The sequence below is a fragment of the Coregonus lavaretus genome (genome assembly GCF_964263955.1).
Source record: "Coregonus lavaretus genome assembly, chromosome: 23".
Classification (NCBI taxonomy): Eukaryota; Metazoa; Chordata; class Actinopteri; order Salmoniformes; family Salmonidae; genus Coregonus; species Coregonus lavaretus.
This window is the reverse complement of record NC_140010.1, coordinates 36,038,339-36,060,117: the sequence shown is the minus strand read 5'-3', so window position 1 is coordinate 36,060,117 and position 21,779 is coordinate 36,038,339. Positions and strand designations below refer to the sequence as shown.

General features: G+C 43.6%; 1 protein-coding gene across 1 annotated transcript in view; it reads left to right on the top strand.

Annotated features, from left to right (window-relative positions):
* Positions 1–3,592: 3,592 nt before the first annotated feature.
* Positions 3,593–21,779, top strand: part of LOC311150793 (unconventional myosin-VIIb-like) — a gene marked incomplete at both ends in the record, with an annotated part of 28,200 nt that continues 10,013 nt past the window's right edge. Inside the window, 32 exons of the mRNA XM_084188322.1 lie at positions 3,593–3,610; positions 6,253–6,354; positions 6,806–6,958; positions 9,091–9,275; positions 9,500–9,621; positions 9,713–9,855; positions 10,168–10,281; positions 10,564–10,717; positions 10,944–11,020; positions 12,589–12,708; positions 13,002–13,144; positions 13,287–13,497; positions 13,587–13,722; positions 13,850–14,019; positions 14,208–14,351; positions 14,582–14,740; positions 14,884–14,976; positions 15,157–15,251; positions 15,504–15,588; positions 15,859–16,077; positions 16,207–16,416; positions 16,614–16,922; positions 17,146–17,295; positions 17,466–17,534; positions 17,641–17,765; positions 17,963–18,089; positions 18,258–18,377; positions 18,942–19,115; positions 19,551–19,778; positions 20,094–20,261; positions 20,883–21,000; positions 21,153–21,279. Coding sequence (XP_084044448.1) covers positions 3,593–3,610; positions 6,253–6,354; positions 6,806–6,958; positions 9,091–9,275; positions 9,500–9,621; positions 9,713–9,855; positions 10,168–10,281; positions 10,564–10,717; positions 10,944–11,020; positions 12,589–12,708; positions 13,002–13,144; positions 13,287–13,497; positions 13,587–13,722; positions 13,850–14,019; positions 14,208–14,351; positions 14,582–14,740; positions 14,884–14,976; positions 15,157–15,251; positions 15,504–15,588; positions 15,859–16,077; positions 16,207–16,416; positions 16,614–16,922; positions 17,146–17,295; positions 17,466–17,534; positions 17,641–17,765; positions 17,963–18,089; positions 18,258–18,377; positions 18,942–19,115; positions 19,551–19,778; positions 20,094–20,261; positions 20,883–21,000; positions 21,153–21,279 — 4,568 coding nt within the window. The remainder of the gene's footprint in view (positions 3,611–6,252; positions 6,355–6,805; positions 6,959–9,090; positions 9,276–9,499; positions 9,622–9,712; positions 9,856–10,167; positions 10,282–10,563; positions 10,718–10,943; positions 11,021–12,588; positions 12,709–13,001; positions 13,145–13,286; positions 13,498–13,586; positions 13,723–13,849; positions 14,020–14,207; positions 14,352–14,581; positions 14,741–14,883; positions 14,977–15,156; positions 15,252–15,503; positions 15,589–15,858; positions 16,078–16,206; positions 16,417–16,613; positions 16,923–17,145; positions 17,296–17,465; positions 17,535–17,640; positions 17,766–17,962; positions 18,090–18,257; positions 18,378–18,941; positions 19,116–19,550; positions 19,779–20,093; positions 20,262–20,882; positions 21,001–21,152; positions 21,280–21,779) is intronic.

Sequence of the window (21,779 nt, the reverse complement as noted above, 5' to 3'; positions counted from 1 at the left end):
ATGATGTTTCCACTCCCATCCTTCACAGTAGGTATGGTGTTCTTTGGATGCAACTCAGCATTCTTTGTCCTCCAAACACGACGAGTTGAGTTTTTACCAAAAAGTTCTATTTTGGTTTCATCTGACCATATGACATTCTCCCAATCCTCTTCTGGATCATCCAAATGCACTCTAGCAAACTTCAGACGGGCCTGGACATGTACTGGCTTAAGCAGGGGGACACGTCTGGCACTGCAGGATTTGAGTCCCTGGCGGCGTAGTGTGTTACTGATGGTAGGCTTTGTTACTTTGGTCCCAGCTCTCTGCAGGTCATTCACTAGGTCCCCCTGTGTGGTTCTGGGATTTTTGCTCACCGTTCTTGTGATCATTTTGACCCCACGGGGTGAGATCTTGCGTGGAGCCCCAGATCGAGGGAGATTATCAGTGGTCTTGTTTGTCTTCCATTTCCTAATAATTGCTCTCACAGTTGATTTCTTCAAACCAAGCTGCTTACCTATTGCAGATTCAGTCTTCCCAGCCTGGTGCAGGTCTACAATTTTGTTTCTGGTGTCCTTTGACAGCTCTTTGGTCTTGGCCATAGTGGAGTTTGGAGTGTGACTGTTTGAGGTTGTGGACAGGTGTCTTTTATACTGATAACAAGTTCAAACAGGTGCCATTAATGCAGGTAACGAGTGGAGGACAGAGGAGCCTCTTAAATAAGAAGTTACAGGTCTGTGAGAGCCAGAAATCTTGCTTGTTTGTAGGTGACCAAATACTTATTTTCCACCATAATTTGCAAATAAATTCATTAAAAATCCTACGATGTGATTTTCTGGATTTTTTTTTCTCAATTTGTCTGTCATAGTTGACGTGTACCTATGATGAAAATGACAGGCCTCTCTCATCTTTTTAAGTGGGAGAACTTGCACAATTGGTGGCTGACTAAATACTTTTTCCCCCCACTGTATATCAAGACAATGTCAATGGCAACAGTGCACTGGTTGAACCCATAGCCAAAATGAAAGTGGACTCGATCTTAAAGTTGCAGCTTAATGTATTGGCATTCTTGCACTTTTCACAATTTCTTCTAAAATAAGTTGAAATTTGAGATTTAATTTTTTGGGTCTCCACACCTTGTTATTGGATTTGGAACATTGCAGAGCACATTTGTTGTTGGTGTTGGGGGGGGGGGGGACTTAAAGGGGCAATCAGCAGTCATCCATTTTTGGACTTATGAATTAATAATACGTACCCATTGATTCTTCAAGAATATAACTTATAAATTACTCATGAGCTCAGTTCAACCATCGTACCCCATCAGAACCCAAAATATAAACTTGTTTTACTCCAATGTAAACAAACACTATATACTGTATCCCCAAACATGGTTAAAACTATAATTTTGATATAATTGATTGTCAGTTCTTGCATCCATAGCTCTGTCTATGAATTTGAGAGTGTTTACATTTCTCCAGCCCCATCCCTCAGCTTTTTACCAAATGTACCATTTTAATTTAGAAAGTGAAAACAAATGGCATTGGCAAAATGATTGGTACCTGGGAGCTAATACTTGGTTGCACAGCCTTTGGCCAAGATAACTGCCTACAAATGCTTCTTGTAGCCATCAAAGAGCTTGCTCCACCTTTCTACTTGCAATTTGGCCCACTCTTTAGCGGAAAACTGCTCCATATCTTTTCAGACCTCTCCTTAGGTTTTTGATGGGATTCTAATCTGGACTCATCGCTGACCAATTTCTTCAATTTCAACTTATTTTAGAATTTTTTTTCGAATTATTTAAGAAAAGTGCGATGGTGCCATATTAGACGCACATAGGTGAAACCACTGCATCAATTTGTGTATCATGATTTCAGTGGGAAAAGAAAAACAGTTGATATCATAACTTACTTACAGTAAATACATTAGCTTACCCTAACCCTTCTTCAACCCATGTAAAAAAACTAACAGTTGTTGACCTCTTACAAAGCAAATAAGGTCAGGGCAGTGACTAGAGGCACAGGGAGTTGTTCGTTTAATTTCCTCTTTGGATCGGCACAGCTTCCAATGAGCAATCCAGGAAATTGACATGCCTTTATGATGTCTTTATCGGAACTGGTTACATAAACTTCACTCATTTGTATGTAATATGGCTAGTGTGGCGCCTCATCGGGTGTTTATCACCTGTTTTTGTTTCTAATTCCACAAGGAAATTGGTCCTCAATCTGGACCCCATTCGTTTCATATCATTTGTGTTCAGTGAATAAACAATTACTATTTTACAATCATGGACAAACAATACTAGTTCCTGGGCACCACAGAGTTTAGATGTCAGTCCGGAGAAGTTTGCTGTTGCTCGGTGAGAGGTGAGAGAATACAAAGTGCTCTTTGAACAGGGCACAGCACTTATTGTAGGAAATAAATGTATTATTATTGTACAGCCAATGACTGTCTGTGTGTGTGTGGTGATGCACAAGTCTTGTTAACTAGAGGGAATTCCTCAACTAAGCGTTATCAGAGTGACGCAGGCAGTAGTGGGGACCAGTCTCTCTCCTAGTACTGTATTGGATGACTAACTATCTCATTGATTTACTACTTAATTAGTGTTGTAATACTGAGACCAGTGTCGCCTGACCAGCCCACAGGTCCAAAGGGCACTCCCATAAGTGCTCCTAGGTCACAAACTCTATCTAACATGTTCTGTAGTTGAAGTTGTAGATTTTGAAATAAATTATTATGGTGTTTCCACTATTACTGCTTAGAAGCAGGCCCAGAATTGAATGGCGTATTGGGCCAAACGCATTCAGAGAATGAGTGGGTAGGAGGTGACTTTCCTCCTGTCTTCTTGAGCTGTGAGTTTGCATGACAGATCAAAGTCAAACTGCCATAAAGGAGATGTGTCAGGGGTGTCACCCACTTCCTTGTTCCTTGTGGTATCCAGGTGGGTTTGAGTGAACGTCAGCTAACAAACATTTGAGCTCCACAACTGCACAGGACTTACTAAAGGACTGGGATTTCAATGAGGACCATCACTTCAGTTGCTACAAGTAAGCTGGCTGATATGTTTTTTTTGTGGTTGTTTTTTTGGTTATGAAATGAGGCAATAGTCATTAGGCTGAATGGTGTAGAGTAACGATGTGCAGTCATTTCAGTCACCCTTATAGAGTCGTTAGGCTGAATGGTGTAGAGTAACGATGTGCAGTCATTTCAGTCACCCTTATAGAGTCATTAGGCTGAATGGTGTAGAGTAACGATGTGCAGTCATTTCAGTCACCCTTATAGAGTCGTTAGGCTGAATGGTGTAGAGTAACGATGAGCAGTCATTTAAGTCATCCTTACAGAAGAAGGTAGCAGTTGTATTGACTTAAGTTCTGTATTGTTTGTCATGTATAGTATGTTGTTTTTATGGATGATTGTAGTTCTTGCGCACCATTGTCACCATATAATCACCCTTGGATCTTAAAATTGGAATGACAGTGACATATTTCTTACAACATTGAGAAGACACGCACTGAGATCACAGTATGTCCAGACTTATGTAATCTACAGATATGTTTTAGAAAATGCATGACTTGTGTCTCTCTTGTTTCTTGAATTTAGGGAATAGGAGAGTTGTATCATGGTGGTGTTAAGAAAGGTAAGATCCTCAACATGATCTTTGTTGACTATTTTATCAATGTAACCCGAATGCCATGCTTTGATTATAAAGGTTTTTGAAATGTAATGTAATCAACACTTCCATTGCCTAGTCATTCTATGGAGAATCTCTGCCAATTGTGTCTGGATGTGATTGATCATCTAGGGTTTGGGGTCAATGCCATTGCCATTCATTTCAGGAAATGGCTTGAAATGGGAAATCCTTAGTCTTTTCCCAGATCTGTTTGTGCTGTACCTTTAACCAACTTCTATCGCCAATAGGAGTTGGCAAGACAGCACAAATAGTGATCTTTAGCACACTGGCACTCTTTGATGCTCCACAGATGATTTATTGGATCTTATACTCGTTTACATTTTAGTCATTTAGCAGACACTCTTATCCAGAGCGACTTACAGTAGCTAGATGGGACAAATACATATCTCCTAGTAAGTCAATTTTTCATCAATAAAGTAGCTATCAGCAAAGTCAGAGCTAGTGAGGGGGAAAGAAAAGTCAAGTGTGAGTGTTAGTTCATGAAAGGCTCTTTTATTTATTTATATGTTTACCAGTTTGATGGAATTACAATAGGTGTGTGCACACTATACTTTCTTCAATTGAATTATATTAAGTGTAAAAGCTGCGTTCTTTGGATGTATGACCCTGACCATGACATTTACATTTTTTTTTACATTTACGTCATTTAGCAGACGCTCTTATCCAGAGCGACTTACAAATTGGTGCATTCACCTTATAGCCAGTGGGATAACCACTTTACAATATGTTTTTTTTTTTTTTTTTTTTTGGGGGGGGGTGGGGTAAGGGGGGGGTAGAAGGATTACTTTATCCTATCCCAGGTATTCCTTAAAAAGGTGGGGTTTCAAGTGTCTCCGGAAGGTGGTGAGTGACTCCGCTGTCCTGGCATCGTGAGGGAGCTTGTTCCACCATTGGGATGCCAGAGCAGCGAACAGTTTTGACTGGGCTGAGCGGGAACTGTGCTTCCGCAGAGGTAGGGGGGCCAGCAGGCCAGCGGTGGATGAATGCAATGCCCTCGTTTGGGTGTAGGGACTGATCAGAGACTGAAGGTACGGAGGTGCCGTTCCCCTCACAGCTCCGTAGGCAAGCACCATGGTCTTGTAGCAGATGCGAGCTTCAACTGGAAGCCAGTGGAGTGTGCGGAGGAGCGGGGTTACGTGAGAGAACTTGGGAAGGTTGAACACCAGACGGGCTGCGCCATTCTGGATGAGTTGTAGGGGTTTAATGGCACAGGCAGGGAGCCCAGCCAACAGCGAGTTGCAGTAATCCAGACGGGAGATGACAAGTGCCTGGATTAGGACCTGTGCCGCTTCCTGTGTAAGGCAGGGTCGTACTCTCCGAATGTTGTAGAGCATGAACCTACAGGATCGGGTCACCGCCTTGATGTTAGCGGAGAACGACAGGGTGTTGTCCAGGGTCACGCCAAGGCTCTTTGCACTCTGGGAGGAGGACACAACGGAGTTGTCAACCGTGATGGCGAGATCATGGAACGGGCAGTCCTTCCCCGGGAGGAAGAGCAGCTCCGTCTTGCCGAGGTTCAGCTTGAGGTGGTGATCCGTCATCCACACTGATATGTCTGCCAGACATGCAGAGATGCGATTCGCCACCTGGTTATCAGAAGGGGGAAAGGAGAAGATTAGTTGTGTGTCGTCTGCGTAGCAATGATAGGAGAGGCCATGTGAGGATATGACAGAGCCAGGTGACTTGGTGTATAGCGAGAATAGGAGAGGGCCTAGAACTGAGCCCTGGGGGACACCAGTGGTGAGAGCACGTGGTGCGGAGACAGATTCTCGCCACGCCACTTGGTAGGAGCGACCTGTCAGGTAGGACACAATCCAGGAGTGAGCCGCGCCGGAGATGCCCAACTCGGAGAGGGTGGAGAGGAGGATCTGATGGTTCACAGTATCAAAGGCAGCTGACAGGTCTAGAAGGACAAGAGCAGAGGAGAGAGAGTTAGCTTTAGCAGTGCGGAGAGCCTCCATGACACAGAGAAGAGCAGTCTCAGTTGAATGACCAATCTTGAAGCCTGACTGGTTTGGATCAAGAAGGTCATTCTGAGAGAGATAGCAAGAGAGTTGGCTAAAGACGGCACGCTCAAGAGTTTTGGAGAGAAAAGAAAGAAGGGATACTGGTCTGTAGTTGTTGACATCGGAGGGATCGAGTGTAGGTTTTTTGAGAAGGGGTGCAACTCTCGCTCTCTTGAAGACGGAAGGGACATTGCCAGCGGTCAAGGATGAGTTGGTGAGGTAAGGGAGAAGGTCTCCGGAAATGGTCTGGAGAAGAGAGGAGGGGATAGGGTCAAGCGGGCAGGTTGTTGGGCGGCCGGCCGTCACAAGTCGCAAGATTTCATCTGGAGAGAGAGGGGAGAAAGAAGTCAAAGCATAGGGTAGGGCAGTGTGAGCAGGCCCAGCAGTGTCATTTGACTTAACAAACGAGGATCGGATGTCGTCAACCTTCTTTTCAAAATAGTTGACGAAGTCATCCACAGAGAGGGAGGAGGGGGGAGGGGGAGGAGGATCCAGCAGGGAGGAGAAGGTGGCAAAGAGCTTCCTAGGGTTAGAGACAGATGCTTGGAATTTAGAGTGACCCACTGTGCTCCTTGCTTTCAGGGTGAGTGGGTGTGGGTTGACTCTGGTATTGGGGTACCCATCGGAGCCCGGGTCAAAGTGACCGACACTGGACACCAGCTGCTGGTTGATGATGAAGGAAAGGTGACCATGGCATTTCTTTATTACATGTATTGTATTGAATTGTGTGTCTACTGTATTTGAATGTACTGTTGGTCTCAAATGAGTTCAAGATCTAAGTCATTACCTGTAGGGAATAATCTGTCAAACTACTATATCTCATTTTTACTATAGAAGTTATGCACTCTAGAATGTTGACATCATTTGTTCATCATTGTGTTTCTACTGTACTTCCATGGACAGTGATCTTGCATTCTGCACTGGTCAGTCATACAACAATATAATGCCAAACCCCAAAACTTAAAGGGACGGTTTAAAACCAAAGCCAACATTTTCAGGCTTACAGACCTCAAAATGTGACGTTATATGTAACTCAAGATTTCTAACAAATCCTACATTGATGTCAATGGAGATTTGCGCTAAAGTTTGCATCGCACCGCCATATAACTTCCTGAATTTTCCTGTGTCATTCCAGGAACACAAGCTATCCCAGAAGGAGGAGGGCTCCATCAGGGTGATGCACCTCACCTCAGTGGAGGGGGTGGACGACATGATCCGCCTGGGGGACCTGAACGAGGCCGGGCTCCTCAGGAACCTGCTGGTCCGACACAGGCAGGGCATCATCTATGTGAGTCCCCTAATGGATTATGATGTACTACACCCACATGACAAAATACTATAGTGTACTATGGTATAAATATTATAGTATTCACTGTGGTATACTGTAGTATTAACAGTTAACTATAGTAAAATTAAACTGTAGTATATACTATAGTCATTAATGTAGTGTCTTTGCAGATTGTAGTATACTGTAGTATTTACTGTAGTGTTTTTGCAGACATTACTGTAGTATTGTCTATAGTGTTTTTATTTTATTATCTTTGACATAGAAGTGGAGGCTTTCTCCTTGAGGAAACCTACTGGAGAAATACAAAAATAGTGCATAATAATATTTTCCATGACCTGTAGGTAGGTAGGACTGGGAGCTGAACAGATAGTTCAGAACTTCTGCTCTTTGCATAACCTGTAGGGAACACAATATATGGTCTATACTTGGCATGTATGTTTCTCACTTATGGGTGGCACAAATTGTGATATGGGGGAGGGGAATGGATAGGGAATATGCTAATTAAATACTGTAGTATTGACTATAGTTAGTAAAGTGTTGTGTTCCTGTGGACTGTAGTGTTTTTGCAGACATTACTGTAGTATTTACTACCATGTTTGTTTTGCGGATAATACTGTAGAACTTACTATTCTACAGTATACTACAACATTCTATAGCAATGTTTCCCATTTTGGTTTTTGCCCTAGCACTACACAGCTGATTCAAATAACCAGGTCATCATCAAGCTTTGATTATTTAAATCATTGTGTAGTATAGTATTCTACAGTAAACTACAGTTTACTACAGAATTCTACAGTAAGTACTGTAGTATTCTATAGTAAACTGTAGTATCTTTTTCATGTGGGCGGTACCCAAAATGCTCTGTGTTACACAGTTTGGTCATAATGTTCTGAAGCTTTTTAAGTTAACATGTTGGTCTAACCCATCTCCTTACCAAAACAACCATCACCGCTCTTACATATGCTGGACATTCAGACCCTTTCTATGATATGGATGGTGGATTATTTTGTTTATGCTGAAAGATTTATGAAAGACATTCACAGATTTATTAATGGGGGTGCGTAACAACGGTTAATGTAATCATACCGGTTAATGTAATAACTTTTCTATTTGTAATAACTTTTCGATTGTTTATGCAATAAAACCGGTTAATGTAATAACTTGCCGGTCAACATAATAAAATGTTGAACGGTTAACGTGAAAACGTTTTCCGCTAAATGTTATAAGTTATTACGTTAACCGGTGGTTATTACAAACCGGTGAGTAACAACTTTTTTGATGAATAATTTAATAACTTCAACCAATCATGTAATAACATACCAAGATCAATGTTTTGATGTACTACTTCCCTCCATTTGATGCTCATACCACCACCCACTGCCAATTACAACACAAATTCATGCTCCCACTCACAAGCACACATTGAAATGTACACACATGCACAGTCATAGACACACACACACACACACACACATGCACACACACACGCACACACACATGCACATATGTGAACACGAGAAGTGTTCCAAAAACATGTGATCTTATGTGAAGTTTATGTGATAACGTGACAACATGAAACTACTCATGTGAAAACATGTGATCACATGTGAAGTGTTCCAAAACCACTCTTTTTCACATGGTTTCACGTGAAATTTCATGTGAAATCATGTGTTTTTTCTGTAAGGGTGTACATTTCAATGTGTGCTTGTGAGTGTCTCTATATATGAGCATTCCTGTATGATGTGTGTGAGTTTGTTTGTGTTGTAATTGGCAGTGTGTGGTTGTATGTGCATCAAATTGAGGGAAGTAGTACAAAAACTATTACATGATTAGTGGAAGTTATTACATTATTCATCAAAAAAGTTGTTACTCACCGGTTAATGTAATAACCACCGGTTAATGTGATAACATTACATTTAGCGGGTAAAGTTTTTACATTAACCAATCAACATTTTATTACGTTAACCAGCAAGTTATTACATTAACTGGTTTTATTACTTAAAAAATGTAAAATGTATTAAAAATAGAAAAGTTATTACATTAACTAGTGTTATGACATTAGCCGTTGTTACAGCGGGCCCAGAAAATGTGTGCGGAAAAAGCCTAAACCGCTGTTATTGTGCTGTGTCCAGACCTACACAGGCTCTGTGCTGGTGGCAGTCAACCCCTACCAAGAGCTTCCTCTCTACACAGCCGACCAAGTGAGGCTGTACCATGGGCGTAGGCTGGGCGAGCTGCCCCCGCACGTCTTTGCCATCGCAGATACCTGCTACTTCAACATGCGCCGCCACAACCGAGACCAGTGCTGCATCATTAGGTGAGACCAAAAGTACATTTGTCCCAGACAGGCAACATTCCACTTTTGAAAGTCATTCAGTTGAACAAAAGGAAACCAAGGCAGAAGCGTCACATATTCCAATGTTGTGGACTATATTTGAAGATGCTCTTTGGAGGGGTTCAGTTTTACTTTTACATTGACAATTACACTGGAATTAAACTGAAATCCAAGAATATGACACACTGTCTCTTTCTACCTGTTAGTGGGGAGTCAGGTGCAGGGAAGACAGAGAGCACCAAGCTCGTCCTTCAGTTCCTGGCTGCAGTAAGTGGACAGCACTCCTGGATAGAGCAGCAGATACTGGAGGCTAACCCTATACTGGAAGGTAGGATCTCTTTACTATAACAATATCTCTCTCCCACATTATCCCAACTGTTGCTACTCATGACACACTTCTCATTTCTGCGTTCCCCCAGCATTTGGGAATGCCAAAACAATTCGCAATGACAACTCCAGCCGCTTTGGGAAATACGTGGAAATCTTCTTCAACAAAGGTGGCGCCATCGAAGGGGCTCGCATTGAACAGTACTTACTGGAGAAGTCTCGTGTCTGCCATCAGGTGGGGAAGCACAGGCTGTAAAATCAAAACAATTGGTGAACCAGGACGTTTTGCTGTTGTCCTTATATTTTAATGAAATGTAGAAATCTCATAGCTAATTGCATCATAAAGTGAATTGCTTTCAAAACTGTGTAAACTATCTCTCGTAAACAACAGGTTTATCTAATTTAAGTCTCATTTACATGTTTTTGTTCGTACTTGGAAGAGGACCAAATCCATTGCTGGATTGTCCAGTAACCAGGCAAAATGGTGTAATGTCATGAGATCTTGATATCTGTAACACTACTGTTCATTTTCACTAATTAACCCTAGGCCACGGAGGAGCGGAACTACCACATATTCTACTGTATGTTAGCGGGGATGACGGCAGAACAGAAGAAAACACTGTGTTTGGGAAATGCCGCTGAATTCAGCTACCTCAAGAGGGTAATAGCAATGCACTACTAAAACATCATCACTTACAGGTTTTCTCACGTACAGTTATAAATCTACCTCATTAAGGACATTTTTACTGAGTACAACTAAGTAACTGACGTCCTCTTTACAACGCTCCTAGAAAACTGACCCAGAGCTGAAAAAAAAACAGCCACAAATATGATTTGCTTTAGTATCACCAATGAAGAGAGAAATGGGTCGATAGTAGCTGTAATTAAGTAGAGAGATGGGGCGATAGCTATAACCTTTAACCTCTGACCCTGTGTTCTATAGGGTGACTGTATTGTCTGCAATGGACGTGACGATGCTAAGGACTACACCCGTATCCGCACGGCCCTGAAGATCCTCACCTTCACCGAGACCCACTGCTGGGAGATCCTCAAGCTGCTTGCTGCTCTCCTCCACCTGGGCAACGTCAGCTTCGAAGGTGAGGTCTTCTCCTGGTGTATGACTCAGTTGATGTCTGAGTGTATGATCTATGACCGTAGTTCTTAGGGAATATGACCTGCGCCTTGTCATCCCCCCACCAACCCCAATGGCCAAATGTATTGAGATCCTGAAATACTTGAATGTTGAGGTGTTTATGTTGTTGTTAGTTTTTTTTATGTGAAAGTTGTGATTGACCAAGTTTTATTTTGTTATTTGCCTTGCAGCCGCCATCTTGAATAACATGGAGAGCTCTGATGTCAGTTCATCGGATCACTTCACCCTTGTAGCCAAATTGCTGGAGGTATGTACAGTGCCTTCGGAAAGGATTCCGACCCCTTGACTTTTTCCACATTTTGTTAGGTTACAGCCTTATTCTAAAATTGATTATTGTATTGTTTTCCCTCATCAATCTACACACAATACCCCATAATGACAAAGCAAAAACAGGTTTTTAGAAATATCACATTTACATAATATAAGTATTCAGACCCTTTACTCAGTACTTTGTTGAAGCACCTTTGGCAGCGATTACAGCCTCGAGTCTTCTTGGGTACGACGCTACAAGCTTGGTACACCTGTATTTGGGGAGTTTCTCCCATTCTTCTCTGCAGATCCTCTCAAGCTCTGTCAGGTTGGATGGGGAGCATTGCGGCACAGCTATTTTCAGGTCTCTCCGGAGATGTTAGATCGGGTTCAAGTCCGGGCTCTGGCTGGGCCACTCAAGGACATTCAGAGACTTGTCCCGAAGCCACTCCTGCATTGTCTTGGTTGTGTGCTTAGGGTCGTCGTCCTGTTGGAAGGTGAACCTTTGCCCCAGTTGGAGGATCATCAAGGATCTCTCTGTACTTTACTCCATTCATCTGTGCTTAAATCCTGACTAGTCTCCCAGTCCCTGCCACTGAAAAACATCCCCACAGCATGATCCTGCCACCACCATGCTTCACCGTAGGGATGGTGCCAGGTTTCCTCCAGACGCGACACTTGGCATTCAGGCCAAAGAGTTCAATCTTGGTTTCATCAGACCAGAGAATCTTGTTTCTCATGGTCTGAGAGTCTTTAGGTGCCTTCTGGCAAACTCCAAACGGGCTGTCATGTACCTTTTACTGAGGAGTGGCTTCCGTCTGATCACTCTACCATAAAGGCCTGATTGGTGGAGTAACTGCAGAGATGGTTGTCCTTCTGGAAGGTTCTCCCATCTCCACAGAGGAACTCTAGAGCTCTGTCAGAGTGACCATTGGATTCTTGGTCACCTCCCTGACCAAGGCTCTTCTCCCCCGATTGTTCAGTTTGGCCGGGCGGCCAGCTCTAGGAAGAGTCTTGGTGGTTCCAAACTTCTTCCTTTTAAGAATGATGGAGGCCACTGTGTTCTTGGGGACCTTCAATGCTACATACATGTTTTGGTACCCTTCCCCAGATCTGTGCCTCGACACAATCCTGTCTCTGAGCTCTACGGACAATTCCTTCAACCTCGTGGCTTGGTTTTTGCTCTGACATGCACTGTCAACTGTGGGACCTTATATAGATAGGTGTGTGCCTTTCCAAATCATGTCCAATCAATTGAATTTACCACAGGTGGACTCCAATCAAGTTGTAGAAACATCTCAAGGATGATCAATGGAAACAGGATGCACTAGCTCAATTGCAAGTCTCATAGCAAAGGGTCTGAATACTTATGTAAATAAGGTATTTCAGTTTTTTATTTTTAATAAATGTGCAAACGTTTCTAAAACCTGTTTTTGCTTTGTCATTATGGGGTATTGGGTATAGATTGCTGAGGATTTTTTTTTTTGTAATGTGTTTTTGCTGGTATGTTCTGTAATAACATATACAGTACAGTTGATATATTTTGTCTTTGTATGTTCCCTACAGGTGCAGCCTGCTGCTCTGGCTGTGAGCCTGACCTGCCGCTCCTTCATGACCAACAGAGAGCGAGTGTCCAAACCCCTCAACTCTGAACAGGCAGCCGACTCCAGGGACGCCTTCGTCAAGGTAATGAGGCCACTCCTGTTTGAAGGTACCAAGGCAAGATATACAGTAGGCTACCACCTGAAACAAGAGGGAAAGCTTAAACATAAATATTCACAAAGGCACATAGACCCGAATCCTAACTTGAGATCCGTGTGCGAATGGACGTAACTCAAGTTTTCGCACAAGTCTTCCGTTGACATCAATACATGATTTGTTTGATTGTTGAGTTAAACATGCACATTTCAAGTTAGGATTTTGTCCATATTCTATTCAAGTGTACAGTATGTGTGTTGTTTGTGTCATGATTTCTTCAGGCGATATATGGCAAACTCTTCATCTGGATCGTTGGGAGAATCAACAGTGCCATCCATAAGACTCCTGCCAACGGTCCCAAATACGTCCGTAACTCCATCGGCTTGCTGGACATCTTTGGGTTTGAGAACTTCGACTCAAACAGGTATGCCAGTCAATATCAAATACTAATTTCCCTTGTCGTTTGTGAGTGCAACATACTCCTTGTATGTCCTTCATCCCTTCTCCCTGATGGCATATAACCAACCGGTCAATAACACAAACCTTTTCCCCATGTTTTTTCTCAGCTTTGAACAGCTATGCATCAACTTTGCCAATGAGCAGCTGCAGCAGTTTTTTGTGCGTCATGTGTTCAAGCTGGAGCAGGAGGAGTACACCAAGGAGGACATTGTTTGGAAGAACATCACCTTTAGCGACAACACAGAAACCCTTGATCTCCTCGCTGGGAAGCCCCTCAACGTGTTGGCCCTGATCGATGAGGAGAGCCACTTTCCCAAGGTCAACAATCTCAAATTCCTCTAGTCAACCATGTTGTGGTGGCAGTCTGAATTGGTGAGGTTTGTGACAACCTTGAATGTTTCTTCCAGGGCACAGATGTCACCATGCTGAACAAGATGAACCAGGTTCATGCAAAGTGCAACAAGTACATTCCATCCAAGAACACACATGACATGGAGTTTGGGATCCGCCATTTTGCTGGGGTTGTTCACTACGACTCTAAAGGTAAACAGAAGAAAAAGGGATCACACCTATACAGCATTAGTTGATTCTCTCAAACATAGGAGTATGATCAATCAGATATTGGGGGGGGGGGGGGGGCACCATTTGATCCTGTATGTTTTTCCTTCAGGATTCCTGGAGAAGAACAGAGATGCTCTTAGCTCAGACATCCTCAAGTTGATTGACACATCCACCAACAAGCTGCTGAGACAGATCTTTGAGAAGGAGCTCTCTGCAAATGTAGTGAAGAACCCTGCAAGCAACAACAGGATCGTTATGACACCCAAGAGCTCTCTAAGGGTTTGCAGCTGTTGTTACTATTAAGATTCTGACTCTCACGCCAACTCCCATTAGCTACATCCACCAAAAAACAAAGCTAAATTGCACTGTGGGAATTCCAGTTTCTTCACATGGCTTTCCTGCAGAGAAAGTCACTGACAATGGTAAAGAAGTCCACGCAGTTGACATTGTGATTTTTCTCCCCACAGGCGGCCCAGACGGACGGCAGGAGGCAGGTGTCCACGCTGAGCGGTCAGTTCCGCCAGTCCCTGGACTCCCTCATGAAGGCCCTGTCCATCTGCCAGCCCCATTTCATCCGCTGCTTCAAGCCCAACGACGATAAGAAGTCCATGGTGAATAAGGCAGCCATTTTGTAGCACTGGGCCAGATACAGGGAGACATGATTAATTGTTTTTATGGTGCAATGTGACAATCGGTAGAGGTTAAACTCACACCCATACGGAAAAAATATAGGGCGTTATACACAATGAAAATGGGACAATTCCACGAAAGTCAAATTTTTCCATACCACAGTGCACTCCGCTCTACTAGTCAAGCTTATGAAAGTCTCTGTCTTTTTCAGGTTTTTGACAGAGACCTGTGCATACGTCAGCTGCGGTATTCTGGAATGATTGATACCATCAAAATCCGGAAACTGGGATATCCGATCCGTCACACATTCAAGCAGTTTCTGCAGCGGTACAGAGTGCTTCTTAATACAACCGTCTGTGACCCCAAAATTGTGAGACGTATACCTTCATTATTTTGAAAATTATGCCGATGATGATGATGATGACATTTGTTAACACGAAAAGCTCCACGGTTACCATTGCTTTTAGTTGTGTGGTTATGGTTACCAATATCCTCCTCCCTCTCCTAACTCAGGAATCAGCATCAGCCTGCTGTAATGCCATCTGCAAGGCCGTGATTACAGGACAGTACGACTGGAAGACCGGCAAGACTAAGATCTTTCTAAAGGTACAGTTATAACTAGCCCACTAGACAACCACAAACATTGGCACGTTGTGACAGTAGTGATGGAATCCCAAATGTCTGTCACAAGAAGCAATTCAAAGATGCTAGAATGATGTCGGTAACCCTATCCGAAAAGGTCCATATTCACCCTCTATAACCGGTTTTCACTTTCTTCCCATTCAGGATGCCCATGACTCCCTACTAGAGCGGGAGAGAGAGCGAGAGCTCAATAGGAAAGCCCTCATCATCCAGAGGGTCATGCTTGGCCAAAGAGACAGGTAAGGGAAGAACACTGAGACACACAGCTTGGGCAGAACACAGGATAGAGAATGACAGGCGACGTGTCATACCTGACACAGGGACCTTACATAGCACACTGGCAGTGGTTACTGACATGGTTTTATCTGTTATTCTTCAACACCCCAATCTAAAGCTTTACCCCAGAGTTACTTCAGTTGTACCTATTGTAATACAGTAGTTGTTAACAGTCGGTGATATTCCAGTTTTGTTGAAATGTATTCCTCTTGTAGAAAGAGCTTTGTGAAGAAAAGGAAAGCTGCCGTGGTTATACAGAAGCGATGGAGAGGTTACAAAGAGAAGAAAGAATACAGAAAAGTAAGTCACTGGCTGTCAAAGTCCACTAATATCACGTCAACATAAGCACGGTAAGGAGTCAAGTCAGATACACTTCTGAAGACAAATCTAGATGATATTGATTCATTGCCATAGCTTAGGAGTGCACATTGTGCTGATGGAGATTTGCTCATATATACTTTTTTATAGACTAGATCAACTTTGAACATATCTTTCGTGTTTCTCTCTTTTGCTCACATTTACCTGCTGCTTCTGGCATAATTTCTACTCCTCTCTGTCTCATTCAATCAGCTCCAGCGTGGCTTTGAGCGTCTGCAGTCTAAGATCCGTGGCCGTCTGGCCCGGGAGCATTACCTGAAGGAGCTGGCGGCGGCCGTCACCATGCAGTCCCAGGTGCGCGGGTACCTGGCCAGGAAGAGTTATAGGAGCAAGAGAGAAGCTGTGACAGTCCTCCAGGCCCACACCAGAGGCATGCTGGCTAGGAGGACCACCAACAAGATGAAGACAGATGTGAGTTATGACATTTGAGAAAAGTGCGTGTGTGGGTGTGTTCGCGCACCTGTGTGTGCAATTGTGTGAGTTCAATATATGTGTGTGTGTGTGTGTGTGTGTGTGTGTGTGTGTGTGTGTGTGTGTTAGGCCTTCCTATCTGCCCAGGAGCGTGAGGCGAGGGAGCGGACAGCCGCGGAGCTCCAGCGGAGGCTAGAGGAGGCCCTCAGCCAATCACAAAAGGCTGCTGCCAAGCCAGAGCCAGTCAGTGAGCAGGAAATGGTGGAAACCATGTTTGACTTCCTGCCCAACAAAGTGGCAGTAGGAGGACGGGAGGGACCAGCTCCAGAGGGCTTTGAGGTTAGGCTCACAACCAATGGTGGATCTCCATATTATATCAACATAGGCTTCTTACTCAATGATTAACACTGCTAATAGAATGACCAAATTCACCTAATCGTTTCTTCTCATTGAAGAAACATTATAATATTTTACTATTCTCTACAACTTAAAAAACGAACTGAGTATCCATCTGCACTCTCCCTACCCGTCCTCAGGACTTGGAGAGAACTCAGACCATCCCAGAGGTGATTGAGGAGAGCCAAGAGGAAAGTCCAGTAGAAACCCCAGCTCCTGTAGTAATACAAGTACCAGCACCAGCACTAGCTCGGACTGCACCAGCTCCAGAACCAGTACCAATCGCAGTACCAGTGGAGCAACCAGTGGTGGACTACAATGATGAGGATGAAGAGTTCTCCTTCACCACGTTCAGTGCTCTGCACTTCCAGGGCTCTGCTACCCACAGTCACATCACCCAGAGGCTGCGGCAGCCCCTGCTCTATCACGAGGACGAGGGAGACGCACTGGTGAGAACTCAATATCAAGCTTCAGTGATCTCAGTGGAATCCAAAGAAAGTATGACATTTTTCTTCCTCAAGAACATATTCCATATTTCCCTCTCATCTTTTCTCTTTGTGTACCCTACTTTCTCCTTTCCTTGTTCCCTTTCCTCTGCTTTCCTCACACTTTTTTTCTCCCTTTCTTTTCTCTTCCATTCCCCACGTTCTCCTCTGCTCCTGTCCTCTCCAGGCCTGTCTGACAGTGTGGTGGATCATACTGAGGTTCATGGGGGACATAGCTGAGCCAAAACTGATCAACCAGGAGCCCTCCACTCCCATCCAGAAGAACCTGGGCCAGAGGCAGAACAGGAGGCTCAGCAACCTGGTGGGCCTGGATCAGGTACTGAAGCCTTACTAGGACTTCACCTCAAACTCAATTCAACTTAGTTCAATATGCCGTCATTTTACATGCTTCCAATAGGTTACTGTTGTTACTGAGTTTTTGCTGACTGAATTGACACACTAACAGTTTGTCAGATGTCTAAATAGTCATATCAATTTTTCCATCAGAAAATACTAAGGAAAAACAGAAAGAAAGAAGGAATGGGGAATAGAAAAGCTTCGACCATTATAGAGGAGGTTTGTGACATACATATTATTTTGTCCTAAGAACTAAAACTAAGCTGAATATCCATAAATCAACAACACAGGATAATTGGCTCTTTGTGCTCCTCACCTCCTCCAGTCAGAGACTATGACAGAGGAGAAAGACATTCTGATTGGAGAGGGGCGCACTTTGGATCGGCCAATATCCGACCTTGAAAAACTGCACATTATTGTTGGATACGCCCTATCCAGACGTGATATAAGGTAACAAACCGAATTACAACATGTAAACAATGTTACCCAGTTATCAATGTCTAGAAAGGTGATTTGCTTTAATACCAAAACTGTTAAATTCATAACTGATAGAAGATTACAGCTACAGTTGAAATGGAAATTAATAGGATCCATCTAAACTGATAGATAGCTACTTGAGCCCTGTCTGTCCTTGTTTGTCCGTGTAGGGATGAGATCTACTGTCAGATCATTAAACAGCTGGTGAACAATAAGAACCAGACGAGTTCCCTCAGAGGCTGGGTCCTCCTCTCTATTTGTCTGGGTATCTTCCCCCCAACAGAACTCCTTATGCCGGTCAGTCTAAAGTTGACATTTGTTTACTTATGGCTATACTGTATGTCTTAAGGCGCTGTGTTTTTATGCATAATCGTACTGCATTTAAAATCCAGGCCCCCTTCAATTAATTACATACACTGTAATTATATTATGTTCTATTCTATTCTATTTGATTCTATTCCACAGTACCTGGAGAGCTTCCTGCGCAGAGGATCAAATAGCTACGGTCCGTACTGTGCTGAGCGCCTGCGTCGCATCGTGGCCAATGGGGAGCGAGGTGAACCACCCTGTTGGATAGAGCTCCAGGTAAGATACAACATCCATGACAGAGAGATACTCATCTGGCTGCATCACCCTTCTGACACAATGCAACAGAATTGGGGGGGTTCACCCTAGCCAATGAAGCTCAAATCTCTTGACGATGTTGCTAGGTGTGGACTACTGCTGCTGTTAAGCAGTGTCAGCATTACAGGTCATGGACAATATTCTTGACTCAGGTTTGGTAAGACAACAACACATTGACTGAAGCGGAAACATACTGGCACCCACACTATATGATGAGAGGTTGCATCAGTTCTGTGGGAGAAAGTTGCTCAACTACAGCTATATTAACCATTGTTTAATATCTAACCTGTCAAATCAATCCATTCTCTGTTTTTGCTCTGCCGACATACCTTTATGCCGGCAGGTTCGACCTTGTGTGCAATTGACAAATAAAGCAATCTTAGTCTTAATCTTATGACAGTGACTGTATTAGTAAGGAGACATGACACTAAAAATAGATATATATACAGAGCATTATGTGTACTGTAGTAGTACATCATACTACAAGGACTACATATTACCATGCCTCCATCTTCTCATGTGTAGGCCGTCAAGACCAAGAAGACCACACAAGTGCTTGTGGCCTTGATGGACAGCCTTAGTGTCAGCCTGCCTGTAGACTCAGCCTGTACCTCTGCTGAGGTGTGCCAGGCTCTGGCCAAGAAAATCAACATCAAGGACATCTACGGATTCTCTCTCTACATCGGCTTCTGTGAGAAGGTGAAGGAAACCCCCAAGGGATTTGGGGATACCTAGCCATGCAACTAAAAGGAGTACATATTAACGAAGAAGAGACATGATGAATACAGCAGTGTCAATAGTTTTTCTTCTTAGTCGCATGGCTAGGGGATACATTACTGCGGTATCCTGGTACTGGGCATCGTGCCTTGTGTATTGAGAAATTTAATTTGCTTATTCATATTGTGTCAGTTGAATATTATGAAGGAACATTTAAAAAGGATTTTGAAATTAGTCTCGACATCATTTGACTACCATTTATTAGCATATGCGCTAGCTTTCAGAACTTGACTAACATTCACTTGCATTGACTAGCCCTGTGACATGTTCTGACATAGCCCTGTGACATGTTCTGACTAGCCCTGTGACATGTTTTGACTAGCCCTGTGACATGTTTTGGCACTGTGCTGTTTCCAGGTGTGGTCCCTGGGCAGTGGCGGGAGACACGTGATGGACGCCATCTCGCAGTGCGAGCAGGAAGTGAGACGGAAGGGCGAGGAGGAGCAGCACGCCCCCTGGAGACTCTACTTCCGCAAGGAGCTGTTCACACCCTGGCATGATTCCTCGATAGATGCCGTCAGCACGGATCTCATCTACAAACAGATCATCAGAGGCCTCAAGTCTGGGGAGTACCATTCTGAGAAGGTGAGACGTTTTTGACAGTACACACACCTAAGAGTCCATCTACCCAGACAATGTGGATATCATATCACTGATACAGCAATGGTGTAATTGTGAAAGTGGCCTCCACATCTCTCTCTCTCTCTCTCGACTATGAACCAAGCATGGATCTTAGGAGTCATATTGTCTCACTGAACTCTATGTGAGAAATCATAAAATTACCACTATTGTTGAAAAATATTAAGATATAAAGACTGTTTGAAGTGGAGACTCTATTAACCAAAGACTGTCTTTCTTTATAATTGATAACAGATGTTTTTTTGTATTTTTGTCATCCAGGAGGATGACTTTGTCCAGCTGGCAGCAATGTACTACTATGTGATGTTTGGGTCTGCCAGCAGTGGAGAGAATGCCAAGAAGGTGGTGGAGGATTGCATCACTACTGAACTTATTGAGACCAAGTCTCAAGGAAAATGGATTCAGCTGGTCAACACAGCACACACACAGGTAAACTACTACTCACTGGTGCAACAAGTAATGGCCAGACAATTTGTATTATATCAAAAATTCCTGCAATTCAATTTCAATTAGTCTATGTTATCCCAATCAAGTATAGTAAAGTTAAGTAATGTAAAGCAAAGTAAATTAAAAAGTTAGGTTAAGTTAAGTTACTGTTAAGTTATGTAGAGTAGGATCCCAGGCTGTGTCACAGCCGGCCGTGACTGGGAGACCCATGAGGAGGCGCACAATTGGCCCAGCGTCGTCCGGGTTAGGGGAGGGTTTGGCCGGCTGGGATGTCCTTGTCCCATCGCGCTCTAGCGACTCCTTGTGGCGGGCCTGGTGCCTACAAGCTGACTTCGGTCGCCAGTTGTATAGTGTTTCCTCCGACACATTGGTGCTGCTGGCTTCCAGGTTAAGCAAGCAGTGTGTCAAGAAGCAGTGCGGCTTGACAGGGTCGTGTTTCGGAGGACGCATGGCTCTCGACCTTCGCCTCTCCCGAGTCCGTACGGGACAAAAAAACAAAAAATATATATAAATAAATTAACAAAAGTTATGTAGAGTAGAGTAGAATAAGGTTAATGCCAGACAAAATGTATCAACAAATAATGATCCTAATCATTCTTACAGGGTCCTTACATAAACAGCAGAAGGAGCACAGACAGCGTGAAGGGGGATGTGGTTGACTACGCTCGTCAGAAATGGCCCATCTTCTTCTCCAAGTTCTACGAGGTTACGCAAATGTCAGGTAAGTCTAACAGGAATATGTCTGCGTAATGTACCAGGTGAGGTTGGCTTCATTTCACATGGTGGACCTTTTAGTAGTTGGTTTACATCAGGCAAAAAAAATGTTTTGTTGTTAAAGACAATTTTATTACTAAGGTATTTACATATCCACAGGACCTCCTCTACCCAAAAGCAATTTTATTGTGGCCATCAACTGGAATGGGATCTCCTTCCAGGATGAGAAAGAGAAGAAGCTCCTTGAGCTGTCCTACCCAGAGGTGACTGGGGTGAACAAGTCCAGGTATGGACAGGTTACACCAAGGCCCTGTTCAAATATTTCCTTCCTTCCTTCCTTCCTTCCTTCCTTCCTTCCTTCCTTCCTTCCTTCCTTCCTTCCTTCCTTCCTTCCTTCCTTCCTTCCTTCCTTCCTTCCTTCCTTCCTTCCTTCCTTCCTTCCTTCCTTCCTTCCTTCCTTCCTTCCTGCCTTCCTTCCTTCGTTCCTTCAAGTGATCACTGATCTGTATTGGTTGGATTTGTGGAAGCAATAGAGTGATAATCTTACTTTCACCTATCCATTCACTATAGATCTGTATTTACTGTACCTCAAGGAAACAAGGAAGGATGCGTTTCTTAAGTATTCCAACAGGGCCCAGAATACATAGCCCAACCTAGTTTTATACAGTGGCAGTTTATTGTTCAATTGTCAAGTAGTGGTGGTCGTCACCGTTCACATACTCCCTCATACCGACATCCAATCCACCATGAAGTTATCACATACATTTCACGTGTTTCACATACACT